General features: G+C 31.9%; 1 protein-coding gene across 5 annotated transcripts in view; it reads left to right on the forward strand.

The window, feature by feature from the left end:
* The window catches only part of LOC110993879 (potassium voltage-gated channel protein Shal), a 46,153-nt gene extending 38,608 nt beyond the window's left edge, over positions 1 to 7,545 (forward strand). The window contains exons 2-6 of one of the 5 annotated variants that reach the window (XM_022260269.2): positions 828 to 990; positions 1,841 to 2,029; positions 2,444 to 2,629; positions 3,987 to 4,100; positions 5,543 to 7,545. In XM_022260269.2, coding sequence (XP_022115961.1) covers positions 828 to 990; positions 1,841 to 2,029; positions 2,444 to 2,629; positions 3,987 to 4,100; positions 5,543 to 5,641 — 751 coding nt within the window. In that variant the 3' untranslated portion in view covers positions 5,642 to 7,545. Of the gene's footprint in view, positions 1 to 827; positions 991 to 1,840; positions 2,030 to 2,443; positions 2,630 to 2,774; positions 2,810 to 3,986; positions 4,101 to 5,542 lie in introns of all 5 variants that reach the window. The other 4 variants (XM_022260271.2, XM_022260274.2, XM_022260272.2 and 1 more) reach the window with 4 other exon arrangements.
* Positions 7,546 to 24,900: the final 17,355 nt, after the last annotated feature.

Raw genomic sequence — 24,900 nt, forward strand, 5'->3', positions numbered from 1 at the left:
AAATTTTTAACAAATTTTTTCTTTAATAAAATGTTATTTTATAAAGTTTTCAAGTCATACAATTTACGTATATAACATTTAGGTTTATTCATATAAAAACTGTTGAGTAGAACAAAATTTAATTCCTTAATCCTTGAGAATTACTATATGTATGTATATATGTATATATGAAAATAGCTTCAAAACAGACTCTAGTTACTTCGGTATTTCCTCATATTAGGTATACAACTTCTGAACTTCATATAAATATTACAACAATATTGATGTGTGTTTTTATTGCAATAGTACAATAGTACTTACAATAAACTGTCGTTATATCGTATAATCCGCATAATAAAAGTGAAGCAATATGTATGGTATAGTGACAATTTAAAGCCGAGCACGAAATAATATAAACTATGATTTAGCGTAATCGTGTTTAATATTTAGACTATTGTGTACTTCAGTATTATTATATAATAATGGCGTATAGCATTAAGACCTATGAAATCTTAGGTTCTGACACCGGCTTCGAACTCATAGACTTTATGTTTATGCATTTAATACGCTTGTGAAGGAAAACATCGTAAAAAATGCCATGCATGGGTCAAAACAGTCGACATCGTATGCGACAGTAGGTTGATCACATGTCTAGTAAATGATCACTAAACTGATACAGAAATTGAATGCCCAGATCTAAAAAAGGTATGTATTATTCAAAGAAAATCAAAAACAGAAAGTCTTTTGGTTATAGCCGGCCAACTGTATCTTTTTATTTGCTAGTGGCTAACGCCCTCACAGAAAAGTGTTATTTTAATATATTATTGAGTATGTATGTGTCGTTTCAGGTACGGAGACATGGTACCCGGCACTATCGCTGGTAAGATAGTGGGTGGTGTGTGTTCCCTTTCGGGAGTACTCGTCATCGCTCTGCCTGTGCCTGTCATTGTCTCTAACTTCTCGCGGATCTATCATCAGAACCAAAGAGCTGATAAGAGGAAGGCTCAAAGAGTAAGTTATAAAAATACTGGTTGCTATTATAAGCTTTTTAAACGAGTCTACAACGTTCCAAGGACAACGTTTCACTCCTTCAGACGCGTTCAACTTTTTATCTATAATCAAAACACTGTTTGTACAGTGGTTTATTTTCTTAAGCTTGTTTTTTTTTAACATGGAATTGGGCATTTTTGAAAAAGGAGTTAAACAGTATCTGATAAAGATAACAATTTTATTTCATCTATGAGGCCTGTCAATTTTTTTTTTAAAAGTGTTTTGGACCAGTATGGCCTATTTGTACATTATAGTCTTCCCCTTATCATATATAATATATAATGACGTAAAAGATTTTTTATTTCCAATTTTATATATGAGATCATTTAAAAGGTCAGATTGGAAAAAGAGTCAAATGCCAAGTAAGCAGTAAAGTACAGCGGAGTGATTGAATGCCACGAAGATATAAATACAATTTAATCACTAATTTTACTTTATGTGCATATTTCATAAAATCTTTTCCTTATTTCCTTATGTACATGGAAGTGTTCCATGGTTCGCTTCTCAAGACATTTTCTTTTGTGAACTAGTGAATTGTGGAACCTACTCGCGGTGGAGGTATTTCTTGAGATACGTCCTACAATTGCTTAAATATACTTCTCAGTCAAAGGCCGGCAACGCACCTACTAAAATAGGTGTGCATCGGCAGGACTGCCCTTTTTGGCATTCCGTAGGGACGTCTCCCCCCTAACTATAAAACATTTAGTTACCCACAAGACAGGGTTGTCCGTAGTATGGGGACTAGCTTTTGTACAACCTGAAATTTATATAGGTTTAACTGTAAATACAATTTATGCGTATCTAATTTCAGAAAGCTCGGCTCGCCCGCATCCGTATTGCCAAAGCTTCATCAGGTGCTGCTTTCGTCTCCAAGAAGAAAGCCGCTGAGGCTCGCCTGGCTGCTCAGGAGTCTGGAGTGGAGCTGGATGACGCAGGAAGGGATGAGGATATCTTTGAGTTGCAGCATCACCACCTTTTAAGATGTCTAGAACGAACTACGGTAAAAAACTACCCTGGGTGTGGTATGCTTGGCTTTTTGATGTGTACTAATGATTTTAATAATTTGATCATGGTGTTTAGCTTATCCAGGCAGTCAGGTTGAGTACAAGGTTTCTCCCTTCGTCTCGATGGAGTTTATGTGATATTTAAACAGTTTTCACTATAATCATGTTTTTTATATAATTTAATTAAACCTCTGTAATGTGTTTTACATTCTACGATTTTAGACCAAAATCGTAACCCATTTCCCTAACCCCATCGGGTTCCTTTATCATGCGCGGTAATTGCTTTTTTTTTTATTGGTTGTTGTACTTTCAGTTTTTGTATTTTGTGTTTAGATTGGCAATAAAGAAACGTGACAAGATTCAAAATTTTTACTTTTATTTTTATAATCTATCAGTCTCTTTCCTTTTAGGGTTTTCAAAACCAATACGACAAAATATTCCAGGATCGTGAATTTGTTGAAATGGAAAACCCATTCAATGGGGCCGCTAAACGGCCTGGATCTCCTTCGCCTCTAGCATCGCCTGCGCATTCTGGCCGCGCACCTGCCTTATTGGCTTGTTGCGCACGATGCGGCTGCTGTCCACAGAAATATCAGGTAAACTCAACCTTATTACATTTACATACATTCAAAATGTGTTAACGGATAACTAAAATCAATACGTTTTCAAACTAACGGAACTAACTTGTGTGTTATTAGGTTTTACAAGGCATAGTTGCAAACAGCTTCTTTTTTAATTTAGTTTCCAATGGAGGTGTAGTAAAGGCTGAACTTATGGTAATAATTACCATTTATATGGCATGTTAGTTCACGTAGAGGTTAGCTTTCGATACGTTAACACGTTTGTAGTATAGGTATTTTTATGATAATAAGGGTTTTGTGTCACGGCAGAAGCGCGGTCGATCAGTACGGTGCGTCAGTCCGATCGGACTCGCGTCGTGTCCGCATCGTGAGGTATAAACAGCACACAGCACCGTCCTTGATGTTCCGATTGCGTATCGGTGTTTTTATGACCAATATTTTTTTATATATAACTTAGTAGGATTTACAACTTATTGAATATAAGAAAGAATGCATTCAAGAAAGTATTAAATTTCAATAGAAAAAAACACGTAAATCATAATTAATATTACATTTACGAGCAATGTTGTGGACAGTCTACAGACCATATTGGTTATTGGTCATAAAATACAATTCACCGATATTGTAATCGATGTCCGTATTACTGCTTGTGTTGCTAGACTGTGCCCCTGACGTGCTTGCGTGGTACACTCCCAGAATATACCAAAATATATATAACAAAATATATATACCAAATATATAATAAATTGCTTTGCTGTCCACGAAATTTATGAAACGCTCTGCTATGCATATAATGTAAGCATTGGCACATTGGCAAGTATGATATAAAACCGATAATGTATCATTTAAGTATATGTAATTGAGTATTATATGAATAATATTCGCACATTTTATTGATATATTTTTAGGTTATATTGGTAAGTATTTAGAGTGACTTAATGGGATAATAGAACATTTTCCTCCTCTCGTAGAGTCTAGTATGTAGCAACTATTTTGTTATGCTATAACTCATTTTAAAACTTCGTAGTTAACACTGTGAATACCACTTCATGATACACTTTTCTGTAAATCATTCTTTATAATTTTTAAATAAATCTATGTCTATCCTTATAGTATTAACTTTTTCTCGTCCCAGATTATCAAACAACTGTAACACATCTATATTATACATAACTAGCAAACTATACACGATAAACTAAGTATCGTTTTGGTTTATCTTAACTTGATACATCTTTCGTCGTTCCAAAACTGTCTATAGTCCGCGCTTCATACGTTGTCACTTTGACAGGTGTCAGCGACGAAACGCTTGGTCTTCGCTTAAAATTCTGGTCTGGTTCGTATCCAATTGGCTAACAGGTAGTTTAAATTTAAGGTCCTGCTATTAGACTCGAGTAGAAAACGAGCGCGGGGTACTCGGCGTTACACGGCGACGTCGCGGCCGTCAGACACTTCTGTGTCCGCCGCGCCCAGTGAAGACCCCTTACCAGTATGTCTAGCCGGCACTACCACACAGCGATTTAGTAGGAATATAAAGCCTTTCACAGTATCCGATAACCTTTAAATATTACTTTTAAATTAAAATTTAACATTTCTCAATATCGTGTCGGATAGTGTGAAAAGTACATGCTTATGTGTTAAACATTCGTTTAAAAATAAAATCTTAACACACAGGATATTAAGACAAATGATTTTAGACTTAAGTCAATGTGTTACTAGCATTATGTAATTAGATCATTTTCATTATTTACATTACACAATTTTCAGCAAAAATTTAAATCTAAGACGAGAAACATCACTTGTTCACAATATCGTAGCAATAGATATATGAGTACATGGTATTCTGTAGCAGATATCGACAAATTTTGTATAGGAACTATATTGCCAAAGTCTTATATATTTTATAAAGGAATATCTGGTCAAAAGAATCGCTGCGTGGTAGATGGCGTAAAGGCTTTTAATGTATGCAGGGTGTTGGCTGCTAAACTGTTGCTTAAACTCTGTACAAGTCTCAATGATTATTGTAAATTGATGTTATTATTTTAAGCTTTCGCTGTGCTATCGTCGTATTTTATGTCAATGTGAGGTATAAAATGTAATTCAATGTGTATTTTGTAATTACGAATATTGTTAATAAATCGCATTTTTCTACTACATCAAACATAGTGGTACACACATTCAAACGTTTTATAGTTGATCGTTATTGAAATTTGTTTATAATTCTTTAGAATTTTTACTTGGATACCAGTTTAAAAATAGAATAATGCGATTTCATTTATTGATAGTAGATCCACAAGTGTTGTTAACGTTAAACGCTTAAACCCGTGTTGCTATTTGCTGTAAGCCACTGACAGCAACATTGACATTTGTATCGTCAACGCCAACACACTGCACACATGCTCAAAGTAAGGGTTGCAATAATAATTTATTTTGCATTAGACGCGCTTCGTGTGCCAGATGAAAACTGTATTTAGAATCTTAAGAGGATTCGCGTGGCTAAGCTGCAGTGTAAAGGGAGCGAACACTTACACTAATATACACTGATGGGTCTACATTTGTAACGATAGCATGATCCGAAGCACTTTTTTTACTCATTACACTTACATTCACTGCAACTTGTTCACTTCCGACAAATATGTATTTTTGTTCTAGTTTAAGTTCCTACAATCCTCAGCTTGTGTGCTTACTCTTTTAAATGTAGTTGAAATCAGTATTGCTATAAAGCTTCGATTTGTCTAAATTTTTTATACGAGTATCGGCCATAAATTTTTAAACAGTTTTAGTAGATAGATCAAAATTGAAGACCATTAGTTGATAGAATTACGAGTTGTGATTATAAATTTTTCTTTTATTTCATAAAAGAGTAGGTTTCCTTAAACTGAAAGATTTTAACGTGGTAACGAAAAAATAATTATCTATTAAAAATTTCAGCAAGCTTGCGGCAAGTACATTCCAGCTGGCAGCACAGTGCAAGGGAACCAGACGGGCGTAGCAATGGATGGTACATATCTCGTGGAGGCGTCTTTCTAGGACACGTCGACTTGTGCTCAACAACAGAGCTATGTGTAAGCCAGATAGGACTGGAGTGATTTGCCGCAATTATTAGGTTATTTCTACAGAAGTAACATAAAACTGCCTGATATTCAGATATCATAGACTTTAAATGGAGACCTTAAGATGTCTGGTCAATCCTTTTTATGACAATTTAAAAATGACATTGATAAAGCTATACGTGAAACTGTATGAATATTTAATTTGAATGTATTGAGACTTAGACGTAGGTAGTAAATTCAATTATAGTGTGTGTTAAGATAAAATAATTTGCGATATCTAGACTGCTTTTTCAATCTTCAGGTCTTCATTGAAATCATTGTCCATCTTTTCTGATAGTTTAGTCTAACAGTATTAAAAGATTAGATTTACGAGGACTCCTTCAAAAAATATGATGTTAATCAAATTTAGAGCAGAGAACTACTAGCTAATTACTATTAAATGTTAGCTAGAAACAATGTTACATTATCCCATACCAAAACTGCTTTTGGAACTTCATAATAGTAATTAATACAAATCATATCATAGGCAGATAGTTTGGTTCAAGGGAATTGAGCACAGAGAATCCTGCTTTATGTTATACTATCAGGATACTTGTGCCTTCAAAATTCATTACATACTGTTACTCTGTGTTAGTGAAGTTTTAGATATAGAAATATATTCTCGTATCGGAGTCGTATCGGTAAAGGCACGTAGCAGTGACGACTGTTCTTATTAAGCTACCTTTTAAGCTTACAATTATACCTTAATGTATATATTTTAAGTGCACAAATTGTATATGGGATACTTCAGTTTGATGTCTATTGCCTACCGAATAAGTCATAAGAAAAAAATGCCAAATAATTGTGAAAATATCATTTTTGTGTAGGTATACTTTCTTGCGGTCTGTGAGGCGAATGTAAAGTCGATCGGATTTTGGCTCGAACTATCTTCACCAATCTCGGCTAATAATCGCGGTTAGTACAATGAATTCAATCACTGACTTTGACAGAATATGAGAGCTAGTCTGTTAGATAAACTATATGTATTTATATGCTACGTGCCGTTTAACTATTCTATATCAACAGCAGCAGTGGCGGATTTACAAATTCGCAGCCTCCCTTGTAGTAGGACTGACATGTATGGGTTGATTGGGGGGAGAGGGAAATGCAATTTCGCTCTTTTCATTCATACAAAGTGCGAGGGCGCAGAGGTCGATTACTACTTGGGGGGTCAGGCAAAATTTGTTGCAGATTTCTATCTGTAAAACATCAGAAAATCGTCATCAAAATATATGGTTTCTATGAGGTAGAAAAAACAATCAGTTCCCGAATTTGCCGCCCTAAAAACCGGCCGCCCTAGTCTCCAGCCTACCTAGCCTGCTGGAAAATCCGCCACTGTAGGTATATCAAATTTCGGATGCAATGAAAAAACAATGAAATGTTCGTCATCCAATGTTTTAATTCGTAGTCCCTAAATATATGGATGTCTTATGATCGCTATAGTTATAATGTTATGTATAGATAGATGAATTTATGTGGTTATAATAGAAATTATTTAATTTAATTGTTAAATCTAGACTTAAGTAATATCTGCGGGTGCATTGAATGCGTTGATAAGGTATTTATAATTTGTCTGTATAAGATTGGTACAAACGTGTAATGAAAAATATTATTGATTTATATAAAGAAGACTGGAAGAAACTGTTTTCAGCAGAAAGACTACCTATTTATTTTTCCCCTGTTTTGTGTTATGGTGATGTAAATAAAACTTTTTATTATTATTTTATTTTGCAATCCTATGATTAAATGATATGTAACATTAAATGATTTTACTGTATTTTACTATAAGCAGGCTGTGTTCTATAAGATAACATTATACTAATATATTAAATCATTTTAAAAGTTTCTTTTTTTCTGGATTTTCAAAGTGTATTAACCGGTATAATATAGAGGGACGTGCCTGATAGTCTAAACTGTCTAATTACCTTATAAATAACATTTGAAAGTACATAATTGTTTGTATATTTAAGATATTTTATTAATGGCCACGTATTTATTACTACGAACGTTTTGTACCGATCTTATAACGTGTATTAAAACCGAATTCAGTGTTAATAAAATTTCTTCCAAATAATGCCATTATTACTAATCAAACGTAGTTTCAATTTGATAAATTAATAATTAAGTATAATAATGTTCTTGTAACTTCGTAACGCGCAAAATATCTATAAATGAATATTTAATTAATAAATGGTCTTATTATAAAATGTTGTAGAATCTATTGTCTCGTTTATTTACTCGACACTGATAGAGACAAAAGATTCTATAGCTTTTAATAATTTTAACAGTCAGAATTCGAGTTTAATTATTACATTGTATTCCTGTGATTTTTAGTCCTTTAGATATATTTTAGTATCTTGTCCATGCTTTGTAAATTGACAATATTTATATTATAGATTATTTTTAATGTATTTAAACTTTGAATCGTAAATTCGGACATTCGAGAAAAACTATTTTTTTTAATTCTTGAATAAGGAAGTTACGATGATGTGGTCTCTTGTAATAGGTTTCCATTTGGAATCAAATATTTTTATTACGATGTAATGAAACATTAACTTCTGAACATAAATATTGGGTATTAAAGTGTTGTTAAACTGGTTATACATAACAGGACCATTCGTAAACGTATTTCAAAATTTTGAAAAATGTTGTATTTGACATATTGCGTCTGTTACATTGATATTTTTTAAAGTAACATTTACCCTGATATGTATGTTATTTCACCAATGTTAGAATCCAGGACACCATGTAAGGAGGTCAAAATACGCATAGCATTAAGGCCATACTAAAATCTTATTATAATATTTGAGAAATGGTTTTAATTAACACAAAAATGAAAATGGAAATATATTACATGAGAAATCAATTTCCCATTATATGATATCGGACCAACATGAATGTGAATTCTGACAATATTTTGTTGATTTTAAAAGCTTCTATTCTTCGTTATTCTTTACATTATATTATAAATCTCTGTAAAATCCAGTTTTACTGTTAATCACTGTTATTTGTACTATTTATACTAAGCTACACTTATGGTAAGATTCAGACGACTATAATATTCAATATGAAGAGCCCAGGGCATGAGCCTCACCTGACTGTGACTTCCGAGTGTCAAACCTAAGTTTCACACTTAGCGCTAAGTCTAACCCGGAATCTTGTCATTTGTACCATAAAACTTGTAATATGATTTACGGATAAATTACCAAGATATATATATGAAAGTGGACATGCTAATTTGGAATTTTTAAATATTTAATTTTGTGTCACCCTAAATGTCCCAAAACCCCTAGTTACTTAAAGCAAAATTTTATTTTCCTCTCCGGCGGCAGTTTTGACTTACGTTCCTTAGACAACCTAATTCTTGAAACTCCTACGCATAAAACTGAATTCTATCACTCCTCCTTTACTGTGCAGAGTATCCTGCTATGGAATTCCCTACCAATCGATATTAGACGAGCGCAATCTTTAAATGTATTTAAAAAGCTTCTTTTTGATCATTTTCTTTCTACCTCGTAATTAGTTCTGCTTATATATATTTATTTTTATAGGTTAACCTTTTTATTTGCTTTTAAATTTTTGTCTATAATTATTTTTATTTATTATTATTGCTATTTTTTCTTTGATTTTGTTTTATTATATTCAATTAGTTATAGTAACGCATGTTCTAAGTTTAAGTTTTTAGTTTTTTTGTTTTTTTGTTGCTTTTGTTTATTGATTTTTTTTGTACTCTACCCTCTGATGGTTTTTCTTTAACGTTGTGTTTCTCATTAGGGTTGCCTGGAAGAAATCGCTTGTAAGCGATAAGGCCGCCCTTTGCCTTATATCTCTTGTTACTGTTTTTTTTATTTTTTATTTTTTTGTTATGTGTGTTTTTGTATAAGGCAATAAAGGATTAATAAATAAAATAAATAAATGTACCTCTGAAATTAAAATTTAATAACCTATGTTCTTAAATTTTAACTGGTGATTAACAGTAATATTGATAAACAATTATTTCTGTCTAAAAGTAATCCACACAATTCAAAACAATTGTAACGTTGTAGATAAATAAGGATGAAAAGGAAATGCAGACACCGCAAGTATGCAAGTATCAAGCATGACGCATCATTAAACAATCATAATTCATAGATAATGCATAGGAAATAAACAGTACTAATGCGATGCCACTAATTACCACGTAACTTTGAACGAAGTACCTAGTTGGTTTAATCTATAATATCGTTAGAAAAAATCTGGCATTCGCAGTCCCTAGAAAAGGAGGATCTTAGTCTTCAAATTAGCTAATTTCTATCATATTCGTTCAATGTCGTCCGCATTTACGTGGTAAGCTTTGAGGTATAAAATACCAAAGGTCTGCTGACTTATCAACCTTATTTGCCTAGTCTAATTAGATTTCTCCTTGCCGCTTTAACACTGCCAGTAGCGACATCTCTTAGCATTAACCGTTTAACTCAAAATATGTACTGGTATGAACTTTCTGTTTTTAAAACCTTGTACCAAGTTTACACTCGCCTTACATAACTTAGTTGCGAACTTATTACCACCTATTTGTACAACTATTACAGTTTTAGAAGAATTACAAAGTTTTGTTTATGGTACTGATGATGACTAACATCTTTTGATTATTTTATAAAAACACATCTGAAGAAAATAATCTTCCTTAAATAATTTATACCTATCAAATGGTTTGTAAAAAACTCATAGCGATAAAAGATACACATATATATATTTAGAGCACTCTTGATAATTTTATTTATATAAATAATATAAATACAAATATAAAAATTCTCCTTACTACGACCTACGTTACTGCGTAAAATGTATCCAAACTTTTGGCTCCACTAGATGTCACTTTCATAGATAAATAAAGTGTTTTCGAAGAACTGGCAGTGTTGCATAAAATAACAAATTATTTTTAAATTAATATATAATATTTTTCTCTAGTCAGAACATCTGAAAGCATTCTCTAATTTCATTGATAGGATATATTAATTTAGTTTAATTATTCCTGCAGGCATATGTAGCATTTGAAAATCTGAAAATTAATGATTCAACAATTGGAAATATTTTTCTATGAGTTCTATCAATAAAATTAGAAATAAGCTTATAAAATATTTTAAGAATTTCGGTTTTAAACCTTTAGTATTAATAATTATGAATTATTCTTTGTTATTTTGAAAAAAATGAAATAAACTTAAATGTATATAATGTATTTATATAGTCTTTCATTAGACCTTTTCGTTTTATGGAAAACGAGCCTAAGAGACGCCCAAAAATAGAAATTGCAGCTCATAGACACCCATTATAGTGGGTACGTTGCCTGCCTTTGCAGAGAACCTTAATCTTTTTTTGAACAACTGGAGGCCATAATATCTCCCAGGGAAGACCTAGTAGTCGATAAAACAGATCGCTAAAGTTCTTTTATAAGTAAAATGATCTATGTGAAAAAAGTTGTTCTTATTCAAAAAAGTTGATAAGAATATAATACGTGCAATCATTTGATATGGCACTGATAATAAATCAGTGCCTTAAATTCTGAAATAGCTGCTCTACCAAAAATGTTTATGCCCTAATACTAAACTAATATAAGGCTAAGGGATTATTAGGTTTGCTAAACGCACTACTTCCAGTCCAAAGTTATGTTTCGTTGGCATTCTCCATTTATCGAAGAAAGCTTTTGGCTTTTATAACAACAAATTGAGTAACTTGGGGAACAGCTAGTTGCGTATAAAGCAAAAGTACTTGAGAGATGGTTCTAGATTGTAATAAGCTGTGAATTTTATGACGCTCTCAGATATAGGTACAATGTCACATACATAGTCGCTGTCATGGTTATTTTATAGAAAAAAAATTAACAATAAGGGGAATAATTTAAAGTCATATAGGCTAACTTAATAATTTATTCCAATGTCTAAATAAAACAATGTATACTAGTATCTAGAAAATACAGTTCTAAGTTTAAATAAATGTGACACAGGAGTAGGAATAACGGATGTGATAGGTTTTATTACCTGACCTATTACCTAATATAAAAATACCTAGCAATCAGAACCATTTAATAATGAAAACTTTGCCATAGTAATTAATAATGAATAAAATAAAAATAAATACTAATAATAGTTCGATTTTATTAGGTTTTGGTAGCTTTAGGGCCTGTTTCACAATGTCCGGATAAGTTCCAAATGAGCTATTTATTACTTATTGGTAGGATAAATAGTATTTTTGCGTTTCACGACTCAGATAGCGCTATACGTCATGAAATTCGATCTTATTTGGAATTTTTATCTTTCGAATAATTTATTAGACCAGTGTCGATAATTTTTGAAACCAAAAAAAATTACAGTAGGATGAAACCCATTAGAAATGCAGGGGAATATGATCAAAATGAAAGGAAAAATATATTACGGTCGATCCGAGTTCGGGAAGTGGGAGGGGGGTGACTTTTAAGGGGGAAAAATTGTTTATCTTGATTTCCGGCGAAACTACCAGTCCTATGGAAAAAAGTTAAATGGCAAAGTTGTAGGTCATAAAAAGATCTACAACTTTGGTATTTACAATTTTTTCACATAACCTCAAAATTTAGGTGAAAAATTCAAAAAACCAAGTTTTTGGTTTTTTATTTATATCTTTTTTCAAAAGTTTTTTTTCTACGAAATTTGGTGAAAACTTACCTTATTATGTCCCAAATGTACTGTAATTTATTTGATTAAAAATATTTATTTTTTCGCCTCATTTTAACTTAATATCAAAAAAGCACCCTAATTTTCAATCGAAAATTCTGACGTCAAAATTTCAGCTTTTTTCAAAAAGTTTGGGGGCTTTTTGTTCGTTGAAATATCTACTTTCTGATGGTGTAAAAAAAAATACATTACTATAGGAAATATTATTAGAAAATGCAAAAAATTGAAAAAACCTCAAATTCGAAAATTTTCTTTTCATTATGTACAATTTTGAGGTATTTATTAAAATTTACACTTTAATTACTCAAAAAACGTAAGATTTCATGCTTCATTGATAAACGAAAAAATTGCAAATTAAAATATACTTCTATAATTAACAAACAAATAAGTTAATAAAGTTAATATTTAATAAGACATCTACAATATTTTGAAAAAGTTGTAGAATCTTCTGTAAATAATATTTGTAGATGCCTATTTATTGCTGTTTTAAGATAATTTATATACCTGAGTGACCTTCGGTGAATTTTAGCCCAGTGTAAGTTATTTCATTGAGAAGTGGGGCTGGACCTAGGAGGGTCTGGGCCTTACTGCTACCTGCTGTAAAAACCGTTAGCCAGTATTCGACACAGAGTAGTGTACAACATCGTTTTTAAAAATACACCTGCAGGCTGAGTTACTCTAAGTGATTTGTGAGAAATTTACTTTATTCAAAGAAAAATTCAAAATTCACCGAAGGTCACTCAGGTATATAAATTATCTTAAAACAGCAATAAATAGGCATCTACAAATATTATTTACAGAAGATTCTACAACTTTTTCAAAATATTGTAGATGTCTTATTAAATATTAACTTTATTAACTTATTTGTTTGTTAATTATAGAAGTATATTTTAATTTGCAATTTTTTCGTTTATCAATGAAGCATGAAATCTTACGTTTTTGAGTAATTAAAGTGTAAATTTTAATAAATACCTCAAAATTGTACATAATGAAAAGAAAATTTTCGAATTTGAGGTTTATTCAATTTTTTGCATTTTCTAATAATATTTCCTATAGTAATGCATTTTTTTTTACACCATCAGAAAATAGACATTTCAACGAACAAAAAGCCCCCAAACATTTTGAAAAAAGCTGAAATTTTGACGTCAGAATTTTCGATTGAAAATTAGGCTGCTTTTTTGATATTAAGTTAAAATGAGGCGAAAAAATGAATATTTTTAATCAAATAAATTACAGTATATTTGGGACATAATAAGGTAAGTTTTCACCAAATTTCGTAGAAAAAAAAAAACTTAAAAAAAAAGATATAAATAAAAAACCAAAAACTTGGTTTTTTGAATTTTTCACCTAAATTTTGAGGTTATGTGAAAAAATTGTAAATACCAAAGTTGTAGATCTTTTTATGACCTACAACTTTGCCATTTAACTTTTTTCCATAGGACTGGAAGTTTCGCCGGAAATCAAGATAAACAATTTTTCCCCCTTAAAAGTCACCCCCCTCCCACTTCCCGAACTCGGATCGACCGTAATTTATTTTTCCTTTCATTTTGATCATATTCCCCTGCATTTCTAATGGGTTTCATCCTACTGTAATTTTTTTTCATTTTTTACTATTTTTGAAGGCTTCGGCACTGGTCTATATGTGTTGCATAGCTATTTGGCACTTTATCCATACATTGTGAAACAGGCCCTTAATAAAATTATAGTACGCACCAAGAAATTGAGAGCTAACTGACCTTCTGACATTTCAAAATGGCGATGGTAGTACATACTAATTTTAGCCGCCGGTTAATAGAAGTGTGTGGCTCTGTAGACATTTATGACTTATTGTATAGCTATTTTATACACATAATTATACGAACAAGGATTGTTTGTATTATTTTAATGAATGAACATATAAGTTTAATTATTATGGATGGTTTCTAATGTCAATCCAAGAAGCGAGATTTTGCAGACAAGATATAAAATTGCATAGAAACAATAATTGTTACAGATTTCAGAATGAGTGATTTCGTGGAGACAGGGCGACATCTATAGAAAGTATATCGAACTATCTGTTCACAAATTTTTATGTGGAATTCTTGCGATGCTTTAAATAAAATATACCACTAGATGGCACTTTACACATTCTATTTATTTCATTTTATTCACTAGAGGACAATATTGTTGCTATTTCCCTGAAAACTTATAATTGAGAAGTGGCAAGTCTTTGTATTATCATAATAATTAAGAAAAAAAGCAAAGATTAACTGAATTCTATTACTCTTCGTTCCAATTGCAAGCTGCTCCTTACCTTTTGATATTAGAATACCTCAGTCTTTAAATTTATTAAGAATCTCCTCTCTGCCTCGTAATTAGATACTTATAAATATTAGATTTTACATTTTTGTTAAATGTATTTTTTTAGATTTTAGTTTGTTTATTTTTAATGTGTAATTTTATCTTTTTTAGTGAATTATTTATGAACTTCTTGTACTTTAACCTCAGCAGGTAATTCTGTTATTTTTCCATACTAATTACTAGGGAAGAAATTTGCCTGTAAAAAAATCATTTGTTAGCGATAATGCCTAATTACTTATTTAGATCGTAAACTATCAGCTTTTTTTTAATTGTATGTTTTAGTTATCTAATTTGTAAATAAATACAAAATATTAATTAAAAAATATCATATAAATGTAATATAATCAATGTATATCATATAAATGTAGATATAAATGTATCAATATATGTCTTTATGGATTCCGGCTTAGCGTGACCTCGATTTATAGCAATGATAATACGCTCTGAAAGAATATCACTAATATTTAAATTAAAATAATACTAACTATTAACACTGGGGTATGTGTACTAAATCGCCTATGAAAAATACCGGGAGGAAACCGGACCCTACAAACTTAAAGAAAAGATGTGTGCTAGCTACGGAAAACAAATCAGATGCTTATAAAAGAAATTTTTAATCTAAAAATAATATAATCTAATTGGATGGATAATCGAATGTATGTATTTTGGGTTAGTAGGTAAGCAGAACTAAGCCAGTATGATTATGTCGGAAATAATAACATAATATCGCTACTGTGAACAAACTCTGCAAGCATACAAAGATGGAGAGAACATTCGTTCATCAAAAAGTAAACCTAAACCATTCTCGAATTCACTCACTAAAAACTACAACAAAATTGGTCCAGCTGTTTACAAGTTTAATTAGTTACACACATATATAAAGATGGCGTTCGAAGAAACAAGTAGTTAGAAACGAGTTGAATAATTCACAACGCATCAATGATTTCATATTACGAGGAAATTTCCTTTTGCAATATGGACTTTGGCTTGGTTTGTCCAGGTTTTGATGTACACATGAGGTAGATATTGCTTTATAAATTGATTTTTATGACTTAATTAAAAGGGATATAGAATACATCGTTTGACATTTGTATATCTAAGCCCTTTTTGTGTCTGTATCTTTGCTTTGGTTGTTCTGTGTTTGAAATGGGCTGGTTTCCTAACGACAATCTATCACTGTATGTGGTATTTCAAATGTTTATAGGCGGGAGTTGCTACAACTATTATGGTAATTCAATTTTTAGTCTAAACAATGGTCTTTCTTATTACTCGGTTTTCTTTATTTCGGAAATATATATATATATATATATTTTCTTCAATAATGATATTAATACCCTCTTTAATGACCGCGATGAAAAGCTTGAATTTTCCTGACTATACTGTCTCAGTTATTCTTATCAATATTTAATATTACGGACTTAGTGAGCGTCTAAGTGTCGAGTCCACGCTACATTTAGGGTTGTTTAGGACTGTATTAAAGGCCTTGGCTGATTTCATCAGTTCCTTTAGTATTTTTCTTTTCGAAACTTATTTGAGACATTTCCTCACGATCTTATCCTTTACCGTACGAGCGAGTGATGAACAAAAAGTCAATTTGTCGGCCGAAGATCGAACCTAAGACTGCTCAATTGTACTACCCCTTCATTTGTCTTATGTATATCTAATACCTTTCTACTCTAGTATTTAAAGTAAATGAAAAATGATTTTCTAAAATTTAATTCGAAATTTGAATTGTATCTATGTCTAAAATAAGATTTTAAGGGAACCGGAAACAATTACTGCAATCCTTAATCAGAAAGTCTACCATCTCGGTTAGCTCTTAACGGTATACACACACATACAAACCGTATATACAAACTACATACAGGTAATTGTGGAGAGAATAAAAAAATTGCTAAGTGTGCCTTACTTGTGCGCTGAGGCAGGTACACTCAGCGCGCAAACTGCATAGCCGTTTTTCTTAATATTTTAAAGCCACATTGGCTATAGAAAATATATTTAAGGTATCTCCCTCATTGTGACATAAGTTACATACGTAACCGTATTCTAATTAAAATTTATTTGCAGAAATTCGATTATGCACTTGACTAACTTATGCCTTATCGTGAGTGTATTTTTTATGATATGGTGGCAAACGAGCCTACGGGAACACCGGGCAGAAATCGTAGCCCACAGACACAGTTAATTAGGTGCAATGCCTGTGGATGGAAGAAGAAATTTATTACTACAGGAACAACGATGATTCATCATTTTTGGAGTCAAGTAATGCTTTATTAATAAGCCTTCTTAAATTTATTGTAGCGAAGATCTCGATCTCTTGTAACGTTCATCTTTTCAGGCCATTATATTTAATATCAAGGCAAAAGCAAAATAGTGATTATTTTTATTTGTACTGGAGTCTATACATCTGACTGTACATAGCGGGCGTCGTTCCGTGCGGCCACAGTTGGCCGACAGAGCGAGAAGTTCAAATCTGGCCGTAATTGATAAATAAACGGCACGTGCCCAGGTCAACATACGCGCAACATATTGTTCATTTAAATTGAGGAAAATGACTTTCAAGCTGAGAATCGTCTTAGAATTTTGCTGGGCCGCGCGTATTGTCAAATTGCGTTATATAATAATAATAATAAGTCTTTATTCATTTAAGTTGGTACATCTTTCTTTTCATAGTGTAAGATTTGGGAACCCTTTTAAGTAAATATACCTGTGTTAGGGTTCCCAGCTCTTCCATAACAAACTTAATTACTTAAAATAATTTAACCAAACTTATGTTCTCTTTGTATAAAATACTGTTTCGGGACTTTGGTCAAACACTGATATGATTGGAGATTGAGGGCCACTCTCCAGTAACGAAGACACACACTCACATATAAGCATGGCATATATGTGATAGATATATAAAGACATAGTGATGTCTCTTTGATTTTACTTGATTCTCTATAAATCGACGAAGTCAATTTCTATATATTGCTGTCCAATGGCACGTAGGTATTTTTAATTTAATTACGTACATTTATGTACTGATTGACATTATACGATGACTAAATGTAAAATATAAGTTCGGAGGCGATTCAGCCAAGTTAACGATATAAGTTGGCACCTGATAGTGCTGGAGTGTATAAAGCCAGTAAATGCTGGCAATATAAATCTAAACACATCTAATGGTACTACATTCGTGAACATAAAAATTTAAAAAGGTCTTAACAACCACTTTTGAAATCTAGCGCAGGACGGCCGGGCGAGATGACAGACAAGAAAGCAAAGAAATTATCGCTAAGTATTTTAAGGAAATTAGTATTGAACTGTACTGTTTCGTCATTATTCACTTGAACTAATTAATTAATCTCAGTCAGAGGAATGGTATTCTTTTTAAATTATTAGAACTGGGCAGGAGAACATAAAAAGGGCTCATCTGATGTTAAGTGTCACCGTCATATATTATTCTATATTATTTAATGCAGTAATGATATATTTAAGTATAACTTAGCTTTACACTCTCTCTAAGAATAGTTTGTTCGTAGACTTTAGTCAATACGAATTAAAAAATTTAGAACAATGTAATACCTAAAACACTTGTAAACATTTTCCGTGCAGAAAGTACAGACTATGCAAGCAACGGTGAGTTACTTGCTAAGACCCTTTAAGAAGTAACCCCTGTAATGTCATCCACCTGCCGGTTCACGCTTCAGGTGATACCCACTATGCCAAGTAGAATAAAAAATGGGACAAAATTTTTTATCCACTATGTAATGAATAATTGATTCTATTTACGCGAGTATAAAAATTAAAAATAATTCCTATATGTTTATCAGTTCTTAAACCATCCCTCAACTTCCTCAAATCAATTTAAGAGTGTTTCATTTCTTTAAAAGCCACGCATGCCAAGTCTTATGACAGAGTGTCCATGGTCCAGGTGAACCTTCTAAGTTCTACCAGTTAGCTTCACCTTCACAGCATAGCATTCTGACGGTCAACTTGGGATCATGCTTGCTATAGAGCACACCTTTCAACAGGACGGGAGTATTAAGTACTTTAAATCCGCATTATTTTAATATTGAAGGATATTTATATCAATAAGCATGAACACGTTGCTTTACGAAGCAAATTCGTAGAAGGGCAGGATTTCTAACTAAAAATATTAAATATAAAACGTGGGATATACTTCTGGTAACTTACCAAGCTGACCCTCAAAGCATTACACCACTTAAGTACCCTCTTAGTAAATAAATAAGTGAACCATGACCTGCAGGTGCTTATCGCTTTGAGAGTTTAAAGCATTATAAGGGAAGAATTCACACAAGTAAGTGTTAGTAATTTTAAACATTGATATCTTCAGCAGCTCAACTGAATGAGAAAAGCTTTTGAAACCTAAATGTTCGACTACAGTTTAATTTAAATGGAGTGTTTATTATTGATCAAGTATATCAACATATAATTTAAATTCTAGTCTCATACGAAAGGAATGCTAAACGCAGAAGAAATGGTACCTCGCTAATCGCTGTAATAGCGTCATAGTAATGTACTAATTTCATAAACAATTCAAGTAATTAAAGACCCCTCGACACTCGCGATATGATTACTTATTAAAGGGGTTAAATGAAGATATATATTTTGGTAACAGTTCTATATCCAGGTTAATAAAACTAATTTAATTTTAGTTGATTTTTTTAATAAAATAACAACGTAGTATTTAAATTACTGATCGTACTGTAGCATCAAGGACGAGAGCGGTAGGCGGTGGATTGTGGTGGGATCACAGGTGCCAAGTTGATTTGTTCGTGTAGTATCTTTAAATACCATAATACTTAAAAACAGTTCTAGTTTAACATTAAGACTACGGAAAGCGACCAAGCACAGCACATTATAAAAACAAAAACAACTGTATTGCTTTATTTATTTATATATTCACTTTGCTGTAGGCAGAAACCCCGTATCATCACTTACTACGGCCCTGACATAGCTCTCTTGCTTTATCTTCTTTCATGACATTCACCACGTATGCTGCGTCGGTTTTTGATATTGACTTGCCCCTTCTAGTTTGTATATGGTATGGTATGACCTAAGGGAGCGATCCAGTATTATGTCACGCAATTTGTGAAGATAAACATCATGAGGAAACCGGCATGCCTTACCCACAAAGTCAAGAGTATGCGACAGGCTAAGATAAGCATACTGATCACCTACGTGTGAATAAGATTGACAAATGGGCATGAAACAAACAGTAATCTGAAGCCCAGACCAAAGAAAGATTGTAAAAATTAATTAATAATATTATATAATTAATTAATTTCGAAAGCGCCAGTGATTTATTTTAATTGTAGGTAAAACTTATATGGATTTTCTTTTATAGGTAATTAGGAAACATACAGAAACCTGAAGGAATCTATCGAGGTCTCTGTGCCTGCAAAGCTTTGATTTTGTATTTACTTAAGATTTCATTAGATGCCGTTACAGAAGAGCTATATAATGATATAAATGAAAAAAATATAAATCCTTTTGACTTATAAACCGTAAACGGTTTGGTCCACCAAGTCAGTATTTTATGGAATTAAAGAAATTAATAATTAAATTGAATAAATATAGAAGAATGTTAATTGGAGTAAAACTACTAGTTAACGCTAAAATTAAAAAAATTAACTTATATTACCGTTTCATATCAAAGTTTATAACCCATTAGGTTGACGTCTACAGAATTTAAAATTACTAATACTAAATCCAAAACAACATCAATTAAATTTCATCACACTAGAAGCTTCCACACCTCTTTGTGTGCGTGTGCATGTGTGCGACGCGTGCGCAGATTACATAAGGCTATCTCTTTCGCACTCAACGTACATACGTCCGTCTCACGTACATAATGTACGTTACCCGCCTGCTGTGATTCAGGTTTCATTTAATGCGATCAAACGAGTTTGTTCGCTTAGATCATAAGTATAATTGTTCGGTTAGCAAATTTTTGTGTTTTATAAGAATACTGTTGAAATATTTAGGTTATAATTTAGTTTTTATTCTCGTATTATATGAGGAAAGATTTATTATAATTAAATTCAACTAAGATACACTTTAACGGATATTAATGTGATATTATTATTATAGTATAGTAATTTATAATGATGAAATATAATAATACCTATAACTAAAATTATTGTGAAAAGGCAAATAAACTGTATTATTTACCTAACTCGAGACTCAGATTCAAAATCGAGAATTAGTATAGTAAAAAACGTATTGGATTTGATCTTAGGCTTATTTGCACTGACATGATTCCAGAAAAGCTTTATAGAACCGGCAAACGGCTGGTAGCCACCTTCACCCGATGTTAAGTAATACCACCGTCCACGGATACTCTCAATGCCACAGGACTCGCGAGTGCGTTGATGGCCTTTTGTGACTTTGTACGCTCTTTTCTCGACGGACACTTAGACGAATTGTTTCGGAAATACTTAAGTGGGCTGCTGGTTCCAAATAGTAGTGGTGCGTCACAAAAATTTGCATCAATTAACGCTCAGTTGTGGATCGATGAAAGAACTGATATGGGTGGAATTTCTTCCGCGACATTCGATGATGAAACTCAGCTACAAGTGTTAATCATTAAATGGGATAGAAGATGCAGAGTGACCCGACATCTCTATGCAACGCCAAGGGATCAAGCGAAGCGATTCGTACCGCTCATCGTTGAAAACGATGTGTAAAATAATTTATTATATAAATAATTTTAACAATACTGCGATATAATTTAAAAAAATTGAGGTAGTTAAAAAGCGATGGTTTATTTAGTAAGGTTGTTTTTGAATTCGTTGTTCAAAATCAGAAGATTATTTGTTAAGTTTAAAACGTCGAGAAAAATCGCTGCGTGTGTTAGCAAAATATATTGCATAAAATGTGGAAAAATAGTAAAACTTATTTTTATTATGAATCATGTAAAAAAGTATGAAAAAACTAAGAAATAACTAATCAAACTTTCTTAAGTTCGTTTGTCGCTTATTCGTAAATAAGACACTATATAAGCTAAACTAGATATTCTTTATAGAGACTAAGAACTCTCATATGATTATTTTTAGATGAATATTTTTTTGTCGTCAATGTCAGGATAAATAATAAATAGGAATTACAAAAAAAAACCGGTACTCATAGGTAGGTAGGTAAATAAAAAGCGCCTTTATTTCAGTACTACATAACCGGGAATACATTTAGTCAACGATTAATGCACTGGTCTCTAATGCTCGCAACCGCTCCAATCGATCCCCGATATTCCACTTATCCTATCTTCCCAGATTTCTAGTGGGCTTCTCATTTCTCTTCCCACTGACCATTATAACTATGAAACACGAAAAAATTATCGCAGTACAAAGTTCGCTAAGCAATTAATAAAATAGCCAACAAATTCAGGTATTGTTCTCAAAGTATACGAAAGACCAGTTAGACTCCCCCGATATAAAAACGTATAAATGTAGGAATAGAAATAATGTGAAGTGAGTGTTGGCCGTTACGACGGTTGTGCTTTCTTCGTTTCGCTCCGCCGCCTGCGCAGACGCTAGTGTTGTGATAACGATCGATATACTTTTATTAATATAATTATAGGAATTTTATTTAAATTTTATTATTAAAATTATTACCTTGCGTTTCAGCTTAAAACTTTAAGTTTAAATTTACGTTACTTGATCTAGGTTAGGCTTAAGATTTAGTTGTCATGATAATTCAGGTCATTATTTACTGTTTTACATTAATATATATAGTTGTAAACAACGTAAAGATATTAAAACAATACTACATAACAATTACCTACAATGTATAAAATCTCGCACAAGATAGGTGTTTAAACCAGACCGCAACATAATTTTAAAATATATTTTTATTAAATAATTATCAGAAAATTATAAATTTCTGTCTAAACTATCGACACATCACTAGCGTCCTGCAGCGGAAGTAAGATAATTGTGCGGCGTCTTCCCCTCACTAGTCGGCTAGTCGGACTCTTCACGATAAAAGTACTTAAATTATTTATTCATTAGGTATTATTATTGTATCGATAAAGACTATCGGATATTTCATAGTACATACTTTTATGTGCATTTTGCTTTGGATAGAACCGAATTTATTAATCAGAATATCAAATTATATTGAATTGGTGACCATGAAAATTAATAATTATTAGATAATAATTAATATTATAATATATAATTATTTTCAATTGACCTATTATTGAGTATAGGCCTGCTCCAATTAGTTCCACCCTCTCTATTTTCTCCCACTCTTCTCTAACTTTTTAAAGCCTGTCAAACAACAGTGCAAGAGAGCGAACTCTCTTTCTTTTTCCCGGTGTAACCTAGATCTTTCCACCTTGGTACACGAAAAATACCTTTTTAAAAAGAGAAACCTTTTATTAAATGATATTTAACAGTATTTAAAACTTCCTACATAATTAATTAAAAATAAACTATCATTAACAGTTATTCATTGTAGATACCAGACAAGGGACTATAAAATGTGTATTGTATGTAATAGGCATCAAGGGTATTTCTATAGTAAATACAATGTATTAACAGAATGTGATGTGTATCTTGCAAAACGCACTAAATGTATGATGTACCTGATGTAACTATGTACCTAAAAACTCTATAAGCCCTACAATTGTAACCTATAAGGCCTCTGATTGTATGGACTATTTACTCGTATTAATAGAATCTTGAAACGTAGCTTCATAGGAGAAAACATGTTTTCTCTGTGTAAGTAGATCTTACGATAGTTGGATATGTATTAACTTATCTAACATTATACATAATCTAGAGAAATAGAGTTTAGAATTTTTTAACTACGAACACCTGTTTAGTAAAGTTTTTTTGTGTTTTCAATTTTCGTTTTTCAAGTTTGGGACGAATTTTTAAATTCTAATACATTTCGTAGTGGGGGTTTAAATGAATAGAATTTGTTTGTATTTTCTAAGTTGTAATGTCTTTGTCCAATGTGGTGTCTACTGGTTAAATATATATCATAATATACACAATATAGAAACTTACCTATAATAATTCATTGGCAGTAGAATTCACATGTGATCATGTTAAACGAAATAATTGTGTTTATTTATAATTACGATATTCGGAGCTCAGCTCATAATTTGAGTCGAAGGATTCGAAAAAACCTTTTTTTTAAATTTAATGCTGTATTTTAATTAGCTTATAAACTTCGTCCCGTAACATGACAGTTACGAGCCAAGACCAGTTTGGAATGATTTAAAAAAAATGTTTTTTAACAACTTTCTGTTGTTTTTAATTTGAATATTCTCGACAGAGACAAATACCGATTAACAAATGAAAATCGTTCCAGCCGTTGTTTTAACACAGTTTCAAACCACGTTGTACTTTAAACAAATCATTCAATCAAAGTATCATAATGATATTTAAATGAATATTTTGTTGTTGCCTTAAACTTAATTTTTCCTAATAACTAATTTAAAAATATTGATTTAATAATTGCTAGTATGTTCATATCATATAAAACATTATTTAAAGTATACGCAACAGTGTTTGAAACAAATTTCACAAAACATCAAATTACTCCGATATTGCACCATTACAATTTAATTGTGATAGCTTGAAAAAAACTTGGATGAGGCAAAAAGTAGCGACAGGTGTATATATAGCTGTCCCACTTGTACACATAGTTATAAGAAACACTGTCTCTCTCTACCGGAAGATAAAAGTTGAATAAAATTGTAACGGCCAAGTGTCGTAACTGACTTTTGTTTAGCAATGGTTCTACAAGTATGAATTTTTTGTAAGTTTTTTTTTTCTTTAGAGATGGAAAAGTTTTCCCCTTAATGCTGATCTTAACGAATGTATGCGTCGCACCCAACTAGCTTAATTAGCCTTTCAATCTACAGCCTAGGCTCTATACTATCAGCGCTGTTCAAATAGCATTTTCAATGTTCAAACAGGTACAATGACTTGGATCGATGACGTTACATTACTTGCCTATCCTATTCATTCCTATTTAGTTCCGCTTTGCATAACGAACACATTTCTATGTTCGTTTAGCGACACAAAAAAATAGATTACCGTATTACAATGCTTACCAATCGCAGTTTGTTTTGTAAAAATAAAAAAATAAAATAAAATACGTTTATTTCAGAACATAAGATCATCTAGGTATCACTTATTTCACGTCAATCAAT

The sequence above is a fragment of the Pieris rapae genome, chromosome 13 (assembly GCF_905147795.1).
Source record: "Pieris rapae chromosome 13, ilPieRapa1.1, whole genome shotgun sequence".
In the NCBI taxonomy this organism is placed as follows: Eukaryota; Metazoa; Arthropoda; class Insecta; order Lepidoptera; family Pieridae; genus Pieris; species Pieris rapae.